A 20,258-nucleotide genomic window follows, 5' to 3' on the forward strand; every position below is an offset into this window, starting at 1 on the left:
TGAAATTGAGTTTGACACCCCTGATTTATAGGGACTGTGTCACATACGACATTTGTAGAAGCTTGCAGATGTAACAGGATTTTTTTTTTTAGGGCATCTCTGAGAAACCAGCAAATTGATTGCATTAAAGTACAGAAAAAACATAAAGAGCTTCCCTTCCCCCACTGCTACACCCCCCCCCCCCGAGAAATAATACTAATAAGCAGAGGTTTGTAACAAAAATATAAAAGTATACCTTATCAGGCTCCAGGCAACAGGAAAGTCTCACATCACCGTTGTAGTCGATTCTCTTGGATACCTAATTTTGTAAAAAATAGATTGAAATAATAATAATTTAAAATGAACAATAATTTTTCAGACCAGAACATCCTAATTTTACCCAAAATAAATCCATCTTAAAACTGGCTATATTCTTAGATGCTGCCTTAATCATTCTTAGGTCCTTAGTTAGGACTTCAATTATTAGGTTTTCACCAGTCTTAGATTGTAACTTTCAGTATAGATTATCCAGACATCATCATAATAAATAAAATAAAAAGATGCATATAAAAGAAAAATAAATCCTGATTATTGTTGAATAAAAAATAAATCCTGATTCATTTAAAAAGAATCGAAACTAAACTTGGTTATTTTACACTCAGCAGAGCTCAGCTGCAGGGCAATCATTTTATTCCGTAGCAAACTTCATTCTTCCAGTGGGACTTCCTTAATGGCAAATATATTCAGCCTTGCAAATTTGGATTTCTGAATCTGTGTTTCAGAGAGGGAGGGAGGGAGCCACGGTTTTAAGTCACGCATACACAACCTCGCATTGAAAAGGAACTTTTCATTTATTTTATTTATTCCATTTCTATAGCTGTCCATCTCAATTCTCCGACTGAATTCCATCATCCCCAGTTACCAGCCCAACTGGATAGGAATTAGGCGTCTCTCATTTATTTTTGCCAAACACCAAATTGGAAAAGGCTACTATTAAAAACAAAACAAACCAAAACACAGGAATGGTACCCCCATTCATTGTGTTTTAATTAACAAAGATTTGGACATTCTTTACATAAACTGTCAAAACCTACAGATTTCTCTCTGAAATAAAGATAAAAAATAAAGATGAATGGAAGCATTGCTTTGGAAAGCTTGAGACAGAAAAACACAAGCAAAACAAAATATCACCCCAATCGTTTTCAAACACGAGGGCCACACAGATAAATTTTAGGTTTATTGTTTTTTTAAGGGTCATATCAGGTGGCGAAATATCTTTACCAAGTGACACAAAAGTTATGCAAAACGTCTAATTACATCTGTGCTTGTATGGCCTATTATTACTTTTCTCCTTTCCCAATAACAAAACGGCTATGTTAAACCGTTTCTCTTTTTTTACCATACTGTTTTTAATTGTAAAGGCTGGCCGAAGGCTGTAATAAAGATCTTTGATTGGAGATTAAAAAAGAAGCAACATTTATTTTAAAAAGCAGGGATTATCTGCAGGTATAAATAAGTCGAGAAGGCCACAATGGAGGGATTGGCATTCTACTTGGTTGGGTGTGCAGCCACTGTTTTGACTTTTTTGACCACATTTTGCAGAACATCCCGCCCACCCCCGCTGCTGCCAAAAAAATGAGCAAGGGAGAAGGGAAGCAGGTATACACTTTAATCCACGGGCCATAAAATGAAGCTTATTATCTTTTGCAAAGAATAAGCTACGCTGATGTAAAGGAGAGAAAGAACAAGAAAACCAGTGAGAAAACCAGGCTGGGGTGGGGGAGATGTACAGAATGACCTCCTGATAGAGTTTACAAGGATTTGTGAAGCAAACCAGAGATGGGAATAAAGCTAATGCACTCCTTTAAAACCCACACTGCATAACCTGTTTTACTCCAAAATAATCTTCCAGCCAAAACTGCTGTTCTGCAAAGAAACTAGGGATTGCAGCTGAAATCAGCATCTATTTAACGTTTCCCAATGAACTCAGTCACAAAACTGCTGTAAGCTGACCTAGCTGTAAATAAATCCAATTTGCGCAGTGTATAAGAGCAGAATGAGAAAAATCTACTTCTGGAGAGCATCTCTTGATTTTTTTAAAAAAAAATTAAAACCCAAACTGTACTGTTAGATCTAATTACCAAGTTTTTATTCAGCGCACGAAGATTGATTCTCTCCTTTAAAAAAATAACAACCTATCCGTGCATTTCTATATACAGACCTCTCTTAAACAGCAAAACTTCCTGGTTTAAAATATCTGAATGACTAATGAGAATCTCCAGGACTTTTTTTTTGTCTGCCTGCTTTATTTTTCATTTTAAGAAATGCAGTTTGGCGATACGGTCTCCTTAAATGTGATCTCTTGCATTTGGCTCAGGATCTTTTAAAGCAGATGATTCTTTCAGGCCTTGGGTGTCATTTCCCCCCCCCCCAAGGATGACCTTTGCTTTGATGCCAACTGGTAAATCCAGTGTATTATGGATGCATTTATTTGGAAGTGATAGGTATTCAGTTCTTACCACCGTTGTGTGAGGAGCATCCCATACATTGAAGTCAGCATCCTTTTATTATCTTTGGAGTATCAAGAGGATATTATTCCTATTCCAGCTTTACCACCACCACCACTCTAATGCTTATTCCTGCACGCGCAGCCAAGTTCAACAATTCAGTTAAAATTATTCAATGGTTGGGCATTAATAAACAGGAGTCCAGAAAGAGCCACCTCAACTCAACCTTAGAAAAAGCAGATTTATTAATTGAACACGACTGATTTATCCTTTTCTCTCCAGTGTCTCTTACCAATTTCACAGCATTGTTACATAAGCATATGATCAGAAAAGCCAGGAAAGTGTGCAGAAACTTCAATCTGGCATGTCACAAATGCCGTAGTTTAACAGATGTTACTTCTTGTGTTTCATATTCTCACTAAAAAAAAGATTTTACAATGAATTGTAACATTCATTTCACCCTTTTTATTTCTAAATTACAATATGTTACTTGATGGTTCAGAGTGAAACTGTATCCTTTTGTGCCAATGAAATAGTATCTCGAATTGCCAAGATGAAATTTAGGGCCAAGTCACTTCCACAAACACAGAATCCGGAGCAATTCTTCCACTAACAGAGAATACAGGCACTACTGAAACTCGGCTTAAATTGTCTATTGCGAATATTCAGTTAATGAACTACTTACTTCACAGTTCCATTTTTGTGATATGCTGTAAAACCTTAAGGTAATGGTCTGTTTGGGGGAAAGCATATCTATTAAATCCAAATTTTCATCCTATGCATCAATGCACATTATTTGTATAATGATATACAGATTGTGTAATTATTACAATTGACATAAATTGCCTGGACAATTTCAGATACATTGGATTTTGTCTAGCATTTTGGGGTGGACACAGGTAAGGAAATCCTCAACGTACGACCACAATTGAGCCCAAAATATGAGATGTTGGTAAGTGATATGTTGTTAACTGAATTCTGCACACTTTACCATCTTGCTTGCCACAGTTGTTACGTGAATCACTGCAGTTGTTAAATTAGTAAAATGAGTATAAAGTGAATCTGGGTTCCTCATCGACTTTGCTTGTCAGAAGATTGCCAAAGGTGATCACATGATCCTGGGAACTACAACTGTCATAAATATGAGCCAATGGCCAATCGTCTGAATTTTGATCATGTGGCCATGGGGATGCTACAACAGTTGTAAGTAGGAAAAATGGTCATAATTCACTTTCAGTGCTGTTGTAATTTTGAACAATCACCAAATGAATGGTTGTAAGTGAAGGACTACCTGAATAAATTGGATCTCTCTATCCAAAGTCTGGTAAATTAAATCCATTAAATCAAAGGCTTGTACATTTACAATGGCTGGTAATACAACCAAGAGATTGTAGCTGCAAAAATAAATTAGTTTGCTAATCTTTGAACATGTAAAAAAACAGGGGACAAAAATTTGTTATTGGAAGAGTTAATTTTGGCCTTATTAGCATAAAGGCATCAGGACCCTATGTTAAGTTTCAGTTAAGATGTATTGCTGAAACCTGTACACAAGAATCTAGTCAATGAGAGTCAGCACTAATTTGGTCCTAGATAAGAGTCAACAGAATTCAAGAGGAGTTGGACTTAAACCATCTGTGGGAAAATAGCAATTCTAGGCTGCATCCTCTCTTGACTCTGCTCCAAGGTTCTGCCTCTTCTTCTCTTACAGGCCTTAGAAATTATAGAGGGAATAAGGAATGGCCTTGAAGGATAGGATGAAGAGATGCCATCAAAGCAATGTTCAGATAAGTGGGGATTAAGCCCAGGCCAAGAACATAACTTGTGAAAAAGATCTCAGAAGCATTCTTTCCTAGTTCACTTGAAGATAGAGGGAGGGGGAAGCACATCCAGACTTGCATGATTCTGTTACTAGAGCTATTACTATAAAAAATAGCCCTGACCTAGATGGCATTGGGTTTCTTTATCTGGTCTACAGAACCATATTAAACAGACTACTATCTCAGATAGAAAAAATAAACTTACACCAGGACTTATTGATAGGTCTTGGGTTTTAATCAGAAACAATTAACTGCAAGCACCTGCAAGGATAGTTAAACTTCCTTCCAGCCTTCAGCCCAGTATTAAAAGATAGAACCCTTAGTGGATCGGGTCTAACCAAGTCATGACTAGCAATAGCACTTAGACCAGAGGTGTCAGACTGCCAGTCCATGGGCTGGATGCATCACAAGGAAACTGTGCCCACCCCATTGCTGGCAATGGGGAAAAAGTTCCGATACGTTGTGCGACGTATCTCATGACCTCAGGAGTTTGATATGTCTGATGTCGTCGACATATATACCACTTCAAGGTGCTTTACAGCACTCTCCAAGTGGTTTACAGAATCAACATATTGCCCGCAACAATCTGGGTCCTCATTTTACCAACTTTGAAAGGATGGAAGGTTGAGTCAATCTTGAGTTGGTCAGCATCGAACTCCTGTCCTACTACTAAAGGAAGGATTTCCTATGCTTCCTGCAGCACAGGAATTCCTTCCTTTAGAAGGACCTGCCCTCTTTACTCTACTGCAGGATCCAATCTGGATTGGTCACTGGGACCAGAGGTTTAGTCTTCTGAGCTTTTGGACTTGTGGCGGAGTCCATCCATCAGGGAACGTTTCTCTGGACAGAATTGAGAATGAAGTTCCCTGAGAAAGAGCTCCAGAATGAGTCCAAAAACTCAAAAGACTATACCTCTGATCCTGGTGACCAGCCCAGATTGGATCCTGCAACTTTATCCTGGGATACATATTTGCCTTCCTTCATGAGTTCCTCTACTAACTGGTTTCATTTTGCTGATTACTAGTTGGGTAGAGAAGAGGACCTCACTTGGCCAGTGTTAACCAGGTTTTTCCTGGTTAGTACTCCATGGAATCTTCAGAGCTATAGGCTAGGCTAGACAGGGCAAAGCCATTATATTGTCCCTAACAAAAATTGAATAGTCAGCAGGAGTTGAGCTTGTCTTAAACTTTAAAGAGACTTTGCTATTATTGGGAGGAATATACTCAACAGAGCTTCAAAAGGGATACACAGTTCTGTTTCCTCTTTTTTTGTAATTGTCAACCCAAGTAATATTTGTGTTGAAAAGCTGTTTGGTTTAGGTCCCTAAATTGTAGAAACTAACTTAAGAACAATTCAACTAATTTCTGGACTCAGTGAGGATTAGACTACAGCTCTCCCCTTTTAACAAATATAATTCACCGTCTTCTATAACACGGAAACTTTCATGTGCTTTGCTTGTTTACATTTGGCTTGGCGATCAAGGGCCAGTCTTATAATAAACCACGGTATATAGCACAGGAAGTTGTGTGAACTTAACCTGCTGGGGCTGAATCAAAAAGGGAGCATTAAAGAAACACAGATTAGCACCAACTGTGAACAGTGACCGACATTATCCCCCTGCCACTCATTTAAGTTTATTTATGCTAATTCACATCCATCAAAATTCATTTGAGGGGTGTAAAAATCCAGAGGAGGAGGAGCAATACCCTCGTGTTTGTTTTTTTTTACAAACATGTTAAAAATCGGTACAGAAGAAACAAAAAAATACCAGATATGTAGATCCATTAACCTCTTTGCCTATGGAGATTCTCAATCACCCAGGCCATTCAGGTCATCAGCCTGTTTATCTGAATTCATACATGCATAAGGAAATCACACGCACACGCACACAAACACACACAAACACACACACACACACACACACACACACACACACGGGCTGGATGGGTCTTGTTCCTAAGAATACCCCAATTCTTTTCAGCCTCTTAAGGGTCTGTCTAAAGTTTCCCGAAATTGCTATAGTACTCTTAAGGATTTATTTCAGGTAGTTCAAGTTGCTCTGCAGCCTCAAAACAAGTTTAAAAGCAGAGGAAGTGTATTTCGCGGCCGTGTGTGTGTGTGTGTGTGTGTGTGTGGGCATCTCTAGGCAAGCCCCTCCCCCCCCGCGGCGGGTGAAAAAACGCCCTGAATCTGGTTCAACCCGTGCCCTCCCCGCCCTTTCGCTCCAGAATGGCGCTGCGGATAAACTAGCCGGTCTCCGACTTAACTTCTGCTTTCTCGCGGAACTCCAGAGCCGCATGGCTGCTCCGGGTTTTATCCAGGGTCGCGGTTCCCTAAACCCAACAAACTTTCAGTGGAGCCGTAAAACAATTCCCAAGAAAGTCGGGGCTGCAATGCGGGTGGCTGCTTTGCGCTCAGCGCGCCTGCAAAGAAGGAGCCACTAAGATCCGCCCGCTGCGCGGACCTTTGCAGTTCGCCTCCAGTCTTCCTTGCCAGCCCCCTTCCTCGCGTCTGCCTGCCAGTGGCACCCCTGGTTCCCCCCCCCAAAAGATTAGCAAGGGTAGGGCGGCTAACGAGTCGGAAGTGAGGGTTGGTGGCGTGCGGCACCGGCCGCGCGATCCTCTGCGGTGCAGCCATTACACTGAATGCCGACTGTGGAGAAGCGGATGGGGAAGGGGGCTCTTCCCCCTTCGGTGGGTTGTTTTGGATCCTCCTCTGGCCAAAAGCAAAAGCGAAACGCGATCCTGAAGCCGAGCTTTGGTTTGATTAAGGATTGGGGTCTCTTATCTCTCGTGTTTTTTGGGGTTTTTTTGCATAGAGGCCCTGATCTGCACGCCCTTCTTGCCCGCTTTAGGTTAGTGGTGTTGGGAAAGGGAAGCTCCGAAAACCTATAAGTTCGGCCTTTCCAAAATCGGACGCTCTCCAAATGAACTACAAGTACCATCATCCTTACCAGGGAGACCATACTGGCTGGGAACTGTGGGAGTGGCATTCCCCAAACCCCTGCAGAAGATCCGTTTGGCGAGGTCTAATTTAGGACGAGCCCCCTTTAGAGATTTTTATTGACTCGCTCTCAAGCCGGTCCTGAGCGCATCTGGAGAAACTAGAAAATTTGGATATTTTGTACGTTTTTCTTCGCTCGACTTTGCCGCCTCCGAGGAAGATCCTCCAATTCAAACCACCCTGGGAGAAGCGAGTAAATCATGGAATATTTGTAATATGTTCATCGAGATCAATTTTGTCCTTTTATCTGGGATGAGGATCCCACCCAAGTAGAAAAATCTGCCTTCTCAAATCAGACATTTCTATCTAGCCGCTGGCGGGGGGGGAGGGGAGAGCGGTCAAGGGGGATCAAATTTTGCCTTGTTCGTATTTTGCTGGGAGGTGATACTTCACCATGAAAAATCTGGATGGAAAATCTGACACCAATGTTTAATGCCATTTCATTTTCTCGCTCTTTAAAATGTCAGCTGAAGGAAAGGCACGCCTTAGCTACATACATATGTGTGCACAAACACGCTCAGCGATGGAGAAAACACAAAGGCACTTTGTGTCTTTTCAAGCAAAGCTTTTCGGCCGAGGCGCCTTGCCCGCTTTTTCCAGGCCGTTGCTGCTCTGTGCTTCCCCAAATTTTACCTTCAGGATTTGCAGCTGGCTCCGAGTCCGGAGCGTGTAGTTCTCAACATGTGACAAGCCGGCCTAAAACTTTCAAACATCTGGAGGTGGAGAAGACTTGGCTGCTCGGGACACACACACACACAAACATACCCACAGAGAGAGGGGCGGGGGAAAACAGACCTTATAAGAAGAGAGTGTAAGTTTCTGGTATTATAACCAGAATGCGCTTCTGTCGCGTGTCCAGAGGCTGCATTCCAATCCTGAACGCACCTGTTGTAAAGCAACTTTCACTGAGTTTTCCAATAGACTTCGGATCAGGCCCTTTACGCTTAGTGTGACTTGCCTGAGAATTAACGGGTAATTCTAGAGATAACTGGACATGTGCGAAATAGATATGAAAAGATTCTGAAGTCCAGAAGTTTAGTGGACCTTCCCTGGAAAGTAACTTTCCCCGAATTGGCCCGTGAGATTAGGTCAACGCGCTTACTTTAGAGGCAAGTCTCGCTTTAGCCAGGAGGGCTTATCCCTGACAACTAATGAACTAACTAGCTGGCTTTCATACGCGGGGTAAATGGAGAGAGATTTATCTCCGAGCGAAATTTACTGTTGTTCCATTTTAAATATAACTAGCCCTGGGGAGTGGGAATGGATCAGATCGAACGCAGTGCGCGCCAAGCGATCCTATGCAACGTTCCTCGTGGCCAAGAAGATGCCCAATCCTAGGCAACGTCCCACACCAACCAGATCTTGAAATCGGCTTAGTTCTGCTGAAATTGCTGGCGGAGCAACGCGCGTGGTATAATTGCGTTGGCGTTAAGAGGCAGAGAGGTTGAGATTCTCGCGCTAAACGCCCCTTTTTCTACGCAGCGCCTGGGAAAGGAAGCCGGGCTGGAACTCACACAAGCTTGCTCCGGCGGAACCTCGGAGGGCGAACTGGTATCTACCGGCCAACGCTCCAAGCCCCAACCCTAGCCTGTTTTAGCGCTTGCTTAGTGCTCAGCCTAGTCCCCTCTCCCCTCTTTGACCGGAGCAAATGCATGCAAATAGATGGGCTCCCACTTTTTCACCTGGCCTGAGGGAGAAACGGAGTCGCAGAGGCTGGGGGGGGGGCTGTCCGCGTCTTTCGCACCTCCATACTCTGCCCCTGAGCCTATTTAACGGTTCTCGTTCTCTCTCTCTCTCTCTCTCTCTCTCTCTCTCTCTCTCTCTCTCTCTCTCTCTCTCTCTCTCTCTCTCTCTCTCTCTCTCTCTCTCTCTCTCTCTCTCTCTCTCTCTCTCTCTCTCTCTCTCTCTCTCACACACACACACACACACACACACACACACACACCACCACCCTCTCCGCCCGCCGACTTTGTGCGTTATTAAGCGCACCCCGGGCGCTGTTGGACATTTGCGGGAGGACCGTGCCAAGAGCCGAAAGTTTGATGTCCGCGCATAAATTCGACTTGGCAGAAGAGGGCACGAGATGAAAAAAAAAGAGGGGGGGAGTCTTCCCCCCAACCCCCCGCCGCCCACAAAAGCGAAGAGAAGACGGGAAAGTGCCATCTCCAAGTTAGGGAGGAGGTTCCGATAAATTGGGAACTGGGCTGTTTTCAAAGGTCCGGTTCCAACAGAGCGCCGAAGCTCTCCCGTGGGTCGTTTGTTTTAGGCTAAGCATCTCGTGTGAACCCATTCACTGGATCATGCTTGAAGAGTCATTAATGAGGGTCCTGACTAGCATTCGGATCACATTTATGTTAGCCCTGCGTTGAGGGTGTTCTGGAAAAGGGACGTTGTGGCGCCGGGGGTTGGGGAGGTGGGGAGGAGGTGGTGATGGTTTGCTTCGGAACGTGACTGTTTTTCGGGTGAAGGTGCATTAAGGAACAGGAACTCCGTGCTAAGCTCATTTGTAAGGGGTCCGTCCATAAACCACCCAGAAGCATAAACGGACCACACGGTCTAGCTTTGTACAACCGGGTGGACTAAAATGCGCGTGGCTGGTTTGGGGTTCAGAGTGTTGTGTGTGCGAAAGCCATATAGTCTCTGATTCAAAGTTCAATGATTCAGATGTTGGACAATGTCCAGGAAAACCTAGATTCAGATCCACCTTCAGCCAGCCAGGCTTCTTGGGTGACTGCCCAATTTATCCTACCCCACAGGGTTGGTTTGGGAAGAATCTGCCGAAGGGAGAACTAGCCTGAATTTCTAGAAGAAAGGTGGGGTAAGGAATCTAAATAAATAAACAGAGGGAGATTTTCCCCCCCCCTCTCCAGTTCTTTTTCTTAACGCAGAAAGGCATCCAAGGCCGGTGGATCGGAGCTGAACGGACACCCGAGCTTCGATTTTTCTCATGCCCAATTCATACGCCTCCTACTCGCTTCGCTTCACGCTTTGGTGAGGATGCGTGGGTACAGTCTCCCTGCGATGGGTGAAAGATCTGCCCGTGTGATTAAGGGAAGCGAGATCCTCCGATCCTAAACAGGAGAAGGAAAACAAATCTCACCCTTGCGCGGACTTTGAAGCCCGCGACGCCCCAGACCGCCTGCGCCAAGCGGTGTGAACCGCCCCACGCCCAAAACTTAAAACGCTCTGAAGGCGACGCGTTAAGGAGCTTGCTTAACATCGCCCTTCGGAGTAGACCACACCACAGGCTGGGTAGTCGAACCAGGAGCGTTGAGCAGGCTCTTTGCCCCGAAGAGGGAGGACTGAACGTGGCAAGTTCAGCTCCGAAGTCCTGCTTTCCTCGGCGGTGGTGTGGCTTTTCTCCGTATTGGGGAGGAAGAGGATGCTGACAGAGATGTTCTTGGCACAGCAGGGGTGAGGCCAGTTGCTTCGGGGGGGGCCCGTCCCTCTCTGTGGCCATCCTCTCAAAGACCGTTCTGCTTTGGGGAGAAATGTGGACTTTGGAAAACCTTTTTTCCCTTGGCTGGGAAAAATGCCTTAAAAATGAGCGTGGCCCTTTCAAATGAAAGCCAACCATTTGAGCAAAGCTCCTACAACTTTCTAACTGTCCCCAGGCCATTCTGAGAAATATAAAGGTTTCCTTTCCTTTCCTTTCTTACAAGAGCAGGCTTTTACATGAGTGTGAGTCAATACTGTACACTTTTGCTGTGCATAATCCTATCTGTGCGCCTTATTGGCTGCAACCAGAGAATGTGGCCGGTGGGCTAGATCTGATAGAAAGGATACTGGAAGACAAGCAAGAGTCTCCAGTCCTTGCACACGGGATGACTAATTCTTGGGTATGTCAAAGGAAGGAGCAAGGCAAAGGGGAAGAGGGCCTGGGGCCAGAAGTCCCAAGGAAGCTGGTGAAGGGGCCTTGCAGAAGCAGAGAAGAAAAGGTGAAGATGGAATTAGAAGTCTGCTCCACAGTTATAAATGAAGCCAGGAAGAGTTGGAAATAAGAAAAGAACTCTGGGAAAAGAGGATAAGTACTTAAGTTCTTTTGAAAAAAAAATAAAATAAAGACAAAATGCAGATAAGGTCCTTATTTGGTAACACAGGTTGAGTTGTAAAAACAAAAATAAAAGTTAGTAGGAAAGGAGAACATTCTGGAGGGGAACTGAGGAGAAGTCTGAATCCTCCTCCTCTTCCTCCTCCTCCTCCTCCCCCTCTCCCTCTACCTTATGAAAACCAGCATTTGATACACAGTGCTGTGTGGCTTACCTCTGAGTAAAAATGCCTAGGAGCACCCGGGTGGTTAAAAACACATAATTCAGATGGAGAAGGACAAAGGGGAAGAAGCTTCTCGGTACCCGCATACTGAACATCCATTGGTTCAGAAATAATTCCCACAAATGTTTGAAAACCATAGGATGTCAGCCAAGAAGAATTGGTCTGCTCTTCATATTTGTGTGTGTGTGTGTGTGTGTGTGTGTATGTGTATGTGTATGTGTATATGTATGTATGTATATGTGTTGGAGCACCCGGTCTACCAAATATAAAGCAGTCTGTTCTGTGTTTTCGCTCCAGTCTAGGAGCAACTTTTGCAGGCAGACGTCACTAGTGTGAACACTGTAAATTCAAAATTTTGTGACTGACAAAATTGGTCAGTCACAACATTTTGAATTTACATATGTACGTATGCATGTAGTGTCTATAAATGCCTATATGTATGTATATATTATGTATGTATATGTATGTGTGTGTATACACACACACTACACTACACACAAATATATGCTATACGTATTTATTATAATATAGGAGCACACACAAATTTAGATGCTGTGCTTTTCCCCACCGGCACTAACCCTCTACACACCCTGGTGACCTCTGTTCCCTCCTGGGTTGAGTTGCCTTCATCTCTTCCTCTGCTGATGGGGGAGGCAGGCTCATCCTTAGTTCAACCAGTTTTCCGGTTGCACTTTCTACAAGCAGCAAAGCAGCCTCAAGTAAAGAGTGTGTCAGCTGCTGAGGCTGGGAAGAGGAGCAAAGGAGACAGGAAACCAGGAGGGTAAATTTCAGGCCAGCTCATTTTTCCTATCCAGTCAAGGATGGGGGGGGGATCTTCCTGCAGTTCAGCCGTGGGGACAGGCCTGTAGAAAGAGGCGCATGCCTGTGCATGCACGCATCCAATCCAAGTCATAAAAAACTTGCATGGTGCAGGATGTGGTTAGCAAAAAAGCCTTCGATGATAAGGGCAAAGCAGAGAGATTAATCTCAATCTGCCCTTTGAGCTTTGTTTCTAGGGCCCTGGAACTTGGAGAAGAGGACTGCTGAACAAACCTGCAAGGAAAGGATCAGGCTGGAATGAGTCCTTCTGGCCAGACAGCAGTGTCAGGCACTGGAGGAAAAAAATAATAATGGGTGGAGGCCACTGTTCCATGCAGGGAGAGGATGGCGCTGGCAACAAAACATCATCAAAGGCTATGGCATTCTACTCACAAAATTGAGTTGATTTTTTTAGCTGCTGGATTCTGGGGAAAGCAGCGTGAACTGGGGAAGGGCTAGAGGGCATATTTTTATGACCTTCCCCAATCAGAACTCCCCTCTCCTTCACCTTCTTGAGGTACCTGCAGAGGTTTGGGTTACACTTTTGCACCAGCAGCCTTATCCTGCCAGCCCAAGCCTAACTCCCGGTGCCAGAGAGTCAGCAGAATCTAAAAAACCTCTCCTATTTTAGAAATGGGAACCAAGGCCTCCATTACAAATCTGCATTTTAAAAAAAAAGGGGAGAGAGAGAGAGAGAGAGAGAGAGAGCGAGAGAGAAAGGAAAGTTCTCTCTCTCTATTCTCCTTGTGAGAGGAAGGAACTGGGTGAGATCTTTCCTTCCTTTCACCTTTCTCCTTGAAAACTTTGCCCTGTGCTCAAGGTTGCCCATTCGAGGCCAAATGACAAAGCAAGCGCACTTTTCTATTTGCTTGCTTGACTTTCTTTTCTTTTCTTTTGGGTCATTTTCGGGAGAAACTGGCGGCTAGAAATTGGAATAGACGCCTCTGAGGCCAGCTTGATATTCAGAAGCAGCTTCGTAGTATAGGTTAAGCAAAACAAAGCTGGGCACTCTTCTGCAGAGAGACACCCAGCTCTTTCTTTGCACTACTATGCTAAGCAAGGCAGGGTTTCTGGAGAAGGGGAGGGGGGGGGCAACCTTTGGATATTGACCACGATTTTTATGCAAAGTGAACCTTAGCAAAGGCTGGGCTCGATGCAGAGCAGAGGTTCGTTTCTCTGCTTGCTCATCCTAGGGGGGGGGAGGGGGAGAGAAAGAGAAAAACTCAGAGCAAGCAGCAACCGCTAAGCAAAAAAACAAAAACAAAACACCAGTGCAATTTTGGAAAAGTGTAAACTTATGAAGTAGGGGAAGAGGAAGGGAGATACAAGGAAGGAGAAAGCCCTACTATCTTTATATAAGACAATCACTTTCGGATTTGGCCAATGGCAGGCCGTTTACCCACTGATTACATATTAACCTGTCTGGAGAATGTTGAAAGGAAACTATGCCCGATTTATATTGGAAGGTCAAGTTCTAAAGGACATGCCTATTACCAAGCAGGAAGAATGTGGCCCAGACTGTCAAAGGCAGGGGGGCGGGGGTGGGGGGATGGGGGGGTCCTCTGAACCTCTACGACCCCTTTCTCGTTTCCCAATCTCATAAACATGGGTTAGAGCTAAAAGAGGACTAGCTGCTGGTTCTCTTTCAGCTGGGTTGGCTGCAGGCTAGCTTCCTGTGCAGACAGAGCTAAAGTCAAAGCAAAAAGAATGAGAAATGAGATGCCTTTGCCCACCTTTGTACCAGACTGGGGGCATTGCTTTGTTTCAGAGCTTTAATGACCTTTGACCTTGTCCCTTTGACAGCCTTCAGAGTAGCATCTTGGAACCTCTAGAAATTGAGCTGTAAATTTAAAACAAGGTCTGGTTGGTTGTTGGTTGTTGTTGTTGTTTTTTTGACCTGCCCGCTTTTCACTAGTAAGATGCTAAATATATAAGATGCTAAAGTCTTAAAACTACATCCCTAAGAAGAAATTTGTTTCTCTCTCTCTCTCTCTCTCTCTCTCTCTCTCTCTCTCTCTCTCTCTCTCTCTCTCTCTCTCTCTCTCTCTCTCTCTCTCTCTCTCTCTCTCTCTCTCTCTTCTCCTGACTTGTTTTTTTGGGGGGATCTAGAAAGGGAATTTACTTCTCTCCTTGTATAAAATGGTATTATAGTCAAGTTATAGGAATGTTGCTGCCTTAATCATTTCATAGATTAAAGCAAAATTAGAGAAAGAAAGAAAAGCAAAAGAGTCCCAATCGGTTCGTTTTCTCCTTGAAAATAAGGTTTTGTGTTGTTTTTTTTAAAAAAAATATTGTATACATGCACTGCTTTTTTTTAAGTCTCCCTTCCTCTGAGGAAAAAAAAAATAAGTGGGACAAAATCTGGCTAGCAGAATGTCCCATACATAAATGAGAATAATACTTTCTTTTTGTTAAAAAAGAAAAAAAGAATTGAAACAGCTAAAGCTAAAATTAAGAAAGGTCAGCCTATGCTAGCCTGATGGAAGTTTTGACTTTTAAGCAGCCAGTCCTCATAGGCCTTACCTTGCTACAAGTTAAGGATTTCAGGGAAGAGGGAAGAATAGGAACCTGTTTCAAAGGAGGTTTACCATGGGTGTGTGTGTGTGCATGTGTAATTATGCAAGGGAAATTATGATTCTCTCTTCACAAATTTGAGATTCGTGGAATTTGTTTCACGATTCTTTGAATAGTTACAGCTTTAATCATCTGCCCTTGTAGCTTCAATCTAAAACAAATCAGTTATAACTAGTAATTCTTACAATATGTCTATATAGTGGACATAACGTCCTGGCTGCAAAATTCTTTACTTTCATTCCTTCAAAAAGCAGCTGAACTATTTGGAGAAGTGAGGGGGCTTGTTGTGTTTGAATGAGATTATTATTATTATTATTATTATTATTATTATTATTATTATTATTATTATTATTATTATTATTATTATTATTGAAATAATAATTAGTAAGAAACTCATAGGGCCCCTTTAAAATAATTACAAAACTTGGAAGAGTTAACACTGACAAATTAAGAAGTCTTTCCTTTTCATCTGCTTGGGAGAAAATGAAATAGGTTTTTTTTTAGAGAGCAGTTATATTTTACCTTATCAATTCTCAGCTCACACTTATTTAAATTATCTGCTCAGATTAACTTATCTAAACATCTGTCCCCCAAGATACTATGATTAAATATATACTTCAAAGCTATAAACTAATGAAACTCAGTACAGAATCAAAAATGCAGTTTATTATAGTAGAATATTCCTCCTTTTTGATATAACCATAGAAATGAAAAATGAAAGGAAAACACATAAGGAACATCACACATGATTAGTTGGTAACTTAAGATATAAAACAATTTTGCACAGCAAAATATGTCGAGGGGAAAAATAACTGACAAGATTTTTTTATATTTATTGTGGTATTTACTTTCCATTTTTTTTAAAAGACAGGAGTATCAGTCCCTGACAATAAAATTTGCTGATTAATGCCTTTAAAACTTTGTGAATTTGTGAAGTTACAGAAAATCCAGTTCTGCACCACAATACAACTGTAAAAAAATCTGCATTATTTAAAAAAACTGAGCAGTAATGCCATCTTTGTAAATGGTATTAGCATCCTAGACAAGTTTGCAATGGTTTATATTTTGCTTCAGGTTATATCTTAGTGCAATTCAGTCCCTAATATTTAAATCCCCTCCCAAAAAAAAACCCCAATGTTACATTTTGAACACAAAATAACCCTATTAATATAAACAGGGATACTCCCCTTTTAATACTTTGGTTTCCAAATACAGTTGGTGGCATAGCAAGATCTACACATACCCAACTTATAGTTAAGTTGCAATCACATGCTGCATAAGCTACTTTTTTTAAAAAAATGTCCCACTTTATATTCTACTCCTTTTAACATCACAACAGTGAACAATTTAGTGCACCATTTAAAAAAAGAGAGACCTACTTCTAAACAGACCTAACTTTTTTCAAATTATCTATAACATTCCTTTATCTGTTGCATACATTTGAACTGAACTAACAGACAATAAAAGCTTGAATTAAATTATATACCAGGATCCTATAGCATTGCACATTTGACAATGACCAAATGCAAAAAGGAACAAAAAAAGGGGGGGAGGGAGAAGGTAGATCATTCCAAAATAAATTTTAGACTGCTTTAAGCAACAATATCATGTAAAATCCAACAAATTGCAGCAATTTTTTTAGCATAAGTTTTAAAACTTCTTTCCAAAGTTCTTGTTTTCCTGTAATACTGTAATCACAATCCACTCTGCTGTTTTTGTTTTACACATGAGAGAGCGAGAAGAGATGTTTTTCAATTCATTAAAAAGAAGTCTGACGTTTGAGAGGGGGGGCCACTCAAAGCAGTTTCCAGAACAGATGCAAACTTGAATGGGTAAGGAAGACTCAAAAAGTTGCACTTTTTTGCTTTCAGTTCAAAAAAGTGGTGAAGAAATACAACTTAAAGAATGAATGACATGCCATTATATATATATCTCCAAAGTCCATATCCTAGCAAAAGGAAAAAAAAATCCGTACATGTCCAGCATGCAGGGCATTTATCAATATAATGTCTTTTTTTTTCCTCCCCATAGTCTTTTGAAATATTTATACAGTTAATTGATGCAAGACAAACTAGTAAGCGTAATAATGCATGAGATGAGGATGGGTTACTAAAAGCAGACTCAGTTCACTGTTTGGCAGCTTAAGGCCAAAGATCACATCATGAACACGTGAGAAGTTGATCAAGGCTCCATTGGGGCAGGTTGATATTCTCTAGGTTTAGTTCAACAACAGATGAAAATTCGGCAATCTGAAGTCTAAAATGTTCTTTAAATATTTCAGTAAAATGTCCTCGACATATGCCTGCATTCATAGGTATATGAACACAGGCATATCAATATGTATCTATCTATATCTAAAGTTCATACCCTACAGAAAGAATTCAGGGTGGCAAAATTCTTGTTTTGTATTTTGGATAGAGGAAAATTTAAAGAAAATGAAGTTTGAGCAAACTTCAGAGGAGTTGATGGAAGTTGGATTGAAGGCACAACACACACACACACACACAAGCTAATGGCTGGAGAGGGAGGGAAAGGTCAGGACCTTGTAAGGTTGACCCTCTGAGTCAGTCCATCTTAAAAAGTACCACCAAAAGTTGCATTGATTCTTTTAAACAGAATCTGATGATAACGGTGGCAAGTACTATTTGGATGGCCCAGGTTAACAATAATTAGCATGGGGACCAACTGACCGACCTCCTCCCCCCCATCCTCCAGCCTTAGGAACTTTTGCGCACGTGCCTACTCGCTCTGTGTGTGTGTGTGTGTGTGTGTGTGTGTGTGTGTTTTCGCGTGTGTGCTCTGAAGAGTGGCAAGGGGCTGTCAGGGCGAAGGGGGTTCGCGGGTCGGAGAATCGCAGGATGGGTAGGTTGGTGGGTAGGTGGGTAGGTGGGAGAGAAGACCACAACTCACATGAAAAATTCTGGAGAAGAGGGATTGTCGCTGCTGGATCCGTTTTCCCGGAACCCGCTGCTGACCAATTTCTCGTATTTTTCCTTGTAGGCGTCCCTCTCCCGGACCAGCCTGGAGATTTCCTGCTTCAGATGTTCCACTTGTTGGAGCAGCTGGTTCTTCTCGGATTCCAAGACGTGCCGCTGCTGGACCCGCTTGAAGCGGCAGGACTGCGCGTAGCCCCGGTTTTTCAGGGTCCGTCGTTTCTGTTTCAGCCGGATCACCTCTTCCTTGCTGACGCCCCGCAGCTGCCGGTTGAGTTCCCTCACCGACATGGTCACCAGCTGCTCGTCCGAGAAGCGGTCGTCGAAGTGCAAGCCGCCGCCGCCGCCCCCGTGGTGCTGGTGGTGGTGGAGACCCCCGCCGCCCACCCCGCCGCCGCCGCTGCCGCCACCGCTGCTGCTGGTGCTGCTGGCCGAAGACTGCACGCTGCCCGGCGGCTGCGGCTGCGGCTGATGGTGGTGGTGGTGGTGGCCCGCCGGGTGGTGGTGATGGTGGTGGTGGTAGTGGGGTGCGCCGCCGCCGCCGCCGCCGTTCTGCTGCTGCGCCGCCGCCGCCGCGATCACCGCCGACACAACGGCGGCAGCCGAGCCGATCTCGTCCGGCGGCATGGTTCCCCCCGAGCCGCCGCCGCCGCCGCCGCCTCCTCCTCCACCGCCGCCGCCTCCTCCACCGCCGCCGCCTCCTCCGCCGCCCACGGCCAGCTGCTGCCCTCTAGCATAGCCTTCGAAGCCGGCCGCCGCGGCCGCCGCGGCCGCCGCGCTCTGGAGCTGGTGGTGGCTGTTGTTGATCAGCGCTTCCACGGCGTCTTCCGGGCTGAAGCCCAAGGCCTCCGGGTTGAGCTGCTGCGGGTAGCCGGTCATCCAGTAATAGTCTTCCAAGTGAGTCTTTTGGTCACTGCCGCCGGAGCCCGGGCTGGGGGCCGAGAAGCTGGGCGAAGGGGGCACCGAGCTGCACGGCGTGCTCATCGGGGTGGAGGAGAGCGACCCCCCAGCGATCAAGCGGCCGCACTGGCTGATGATGCGGTCCGTCTCCACCGGCTCCTTTTTCACCTCGAACTTCATCAGATCGAAGTCATTAACATATTCCATGGCCAAGGGACTAGTGGGCAGGTCGGCGCTGTGCAGGGCCAGGTCCGAGGCCATCCTTTTGCCGCCACCGCCACCGCCGCCGCCCGTCCTCCAGAAAGGGTGAGCTCCCGGAGCCAGGGGGCTGCTCTGACTTGCCAACGGATGAGCCAGGTTGGCTGGTCGCCTCGCAGAAGTCGCGGGAAAGAAGCTGCCGTCCGGAGCTGCGCGCCGCTCCCTCGCCTCCGCCGACGCCTCCTCCTCCGCCGCCTGCCGCCTGAGCTCGCTCGCTCGCTCGCTCTGCCGGCGCCGAGGCGAGCCGGGATCAGCCGGCAGCAACAGCAGCAACAGCAGCAACAGCAGCAGCAGCAGCAGCGCCTGGCACCCGGGCTCGGGGGCTCCCTTGACAAAGAGCCGCTCGGCTGCAGCCGGCAACCCGCGAGCGGCAGTGCCTCGCTGCCGCCTCGCTCGTGCTATTTGCTCGCCTTTTGCATCCGGCCGCCTGGCTTTCTTTCGTTTTTCTTTCTCTCTTCCCTCCCTCCCTCCCCTCCTCTCTCTCTCTCTCTTTTCCCTCCCCTTTTCTCCTCTGCGCTCTCTCTCTCTCTCTCTCTCTGCAGTTTTATAGGGAAAGGTTACTTAGCAGTTCCTCGTTGAAAAGGGTTGTTTGGCTTTCTTGCCGTCTGTCTGTCTGTCTTTTTTTTTTTAAACACTTCGTGGTGTTTCTTCCCCTCTTTGCTTTCCCTCCTTTTCCGTGGCCGGAGTCCAAACGAAGAGAAAGAGTGAGTTTCAGCACCAAGGAAAGACAAAAAAGAAAAAAAAAGAAAAAAAAAGAAAAAGAACGCGGCTGGCGATTTAAAAAATAAATAAAAATAAGAGCAGGTAAGTCGCTAAATCGTATTTTTTTTCAAAAGGAGAAGAGCGTTTGGAAAGCGAGAGGGTCGGGGATCGGGGACCCTCCTCCCCAAGTTCTGGAAAGGGGAGAAAGAAAGATAAGGGGGGAAAAATAATAATAATAATAACCCCTAAGACTCCCGAGCTTCAGCGACCGGATGAAAAAATATTTTAAAGAGATGAACCGGGAGGACAGTTTAAAAGCATGGCTTTTTTTTATAGCGTGCCTGACGTCACACTCCTATCGGGACGCGACTCCAATCCGCGGCCGCGGAGCCGGCTCCTCATTAGCATAATAGTATAGAAACAAGGAAACTTTTCAAAGCTGTCAATCAGGAACCAATCAGCTGACTGTCAGCTGGGACCAAAACTTTTTAACT

At 44.6% G+C, this 20,258-nt stretch overlaps 1 protein-coding gene across 1 annotated transcript; it reads right to left on the reverse strand.

Annotated features, from left to right (window-relative positions):
* Positions 1-264: 264 nt before the first annotated feature.
* MAF (MAF bZIP transcription factor) lies at positions 265-20,212 on the reverse strand (the record flags this gene model as incomplete). The annotated part of the gene is made up of 2 exons (XM_081335709.1): positions 17,882-20,212; positions 265-298 (listed from the first exon to the last, which is right to left on the reverse strand). Exons 1-2 carry the CDS (start codon positions 19,063-19,065, stop codon positions 265-267), a joined length of 1,218 nt encoding a protein of 405 aa, XP_081191835.1. The 5' UTR covers positions 19,066-20,212.
* Between the last annotated feature and the right edge of the window lie 46 nt (positions 20,213-20,258).

This window comes from Vipera berus (genome assembly GCF_964194415.1).
Source record: "Vipera berus genome assembly, chromosome: 10".
In the NCBI taxonomy this organism is placed as follows: Eukaryota; Metazoa; Chordata; class Lepidosauria; order Squamata; family Viperidae; genus Vipera; species Vipera berus.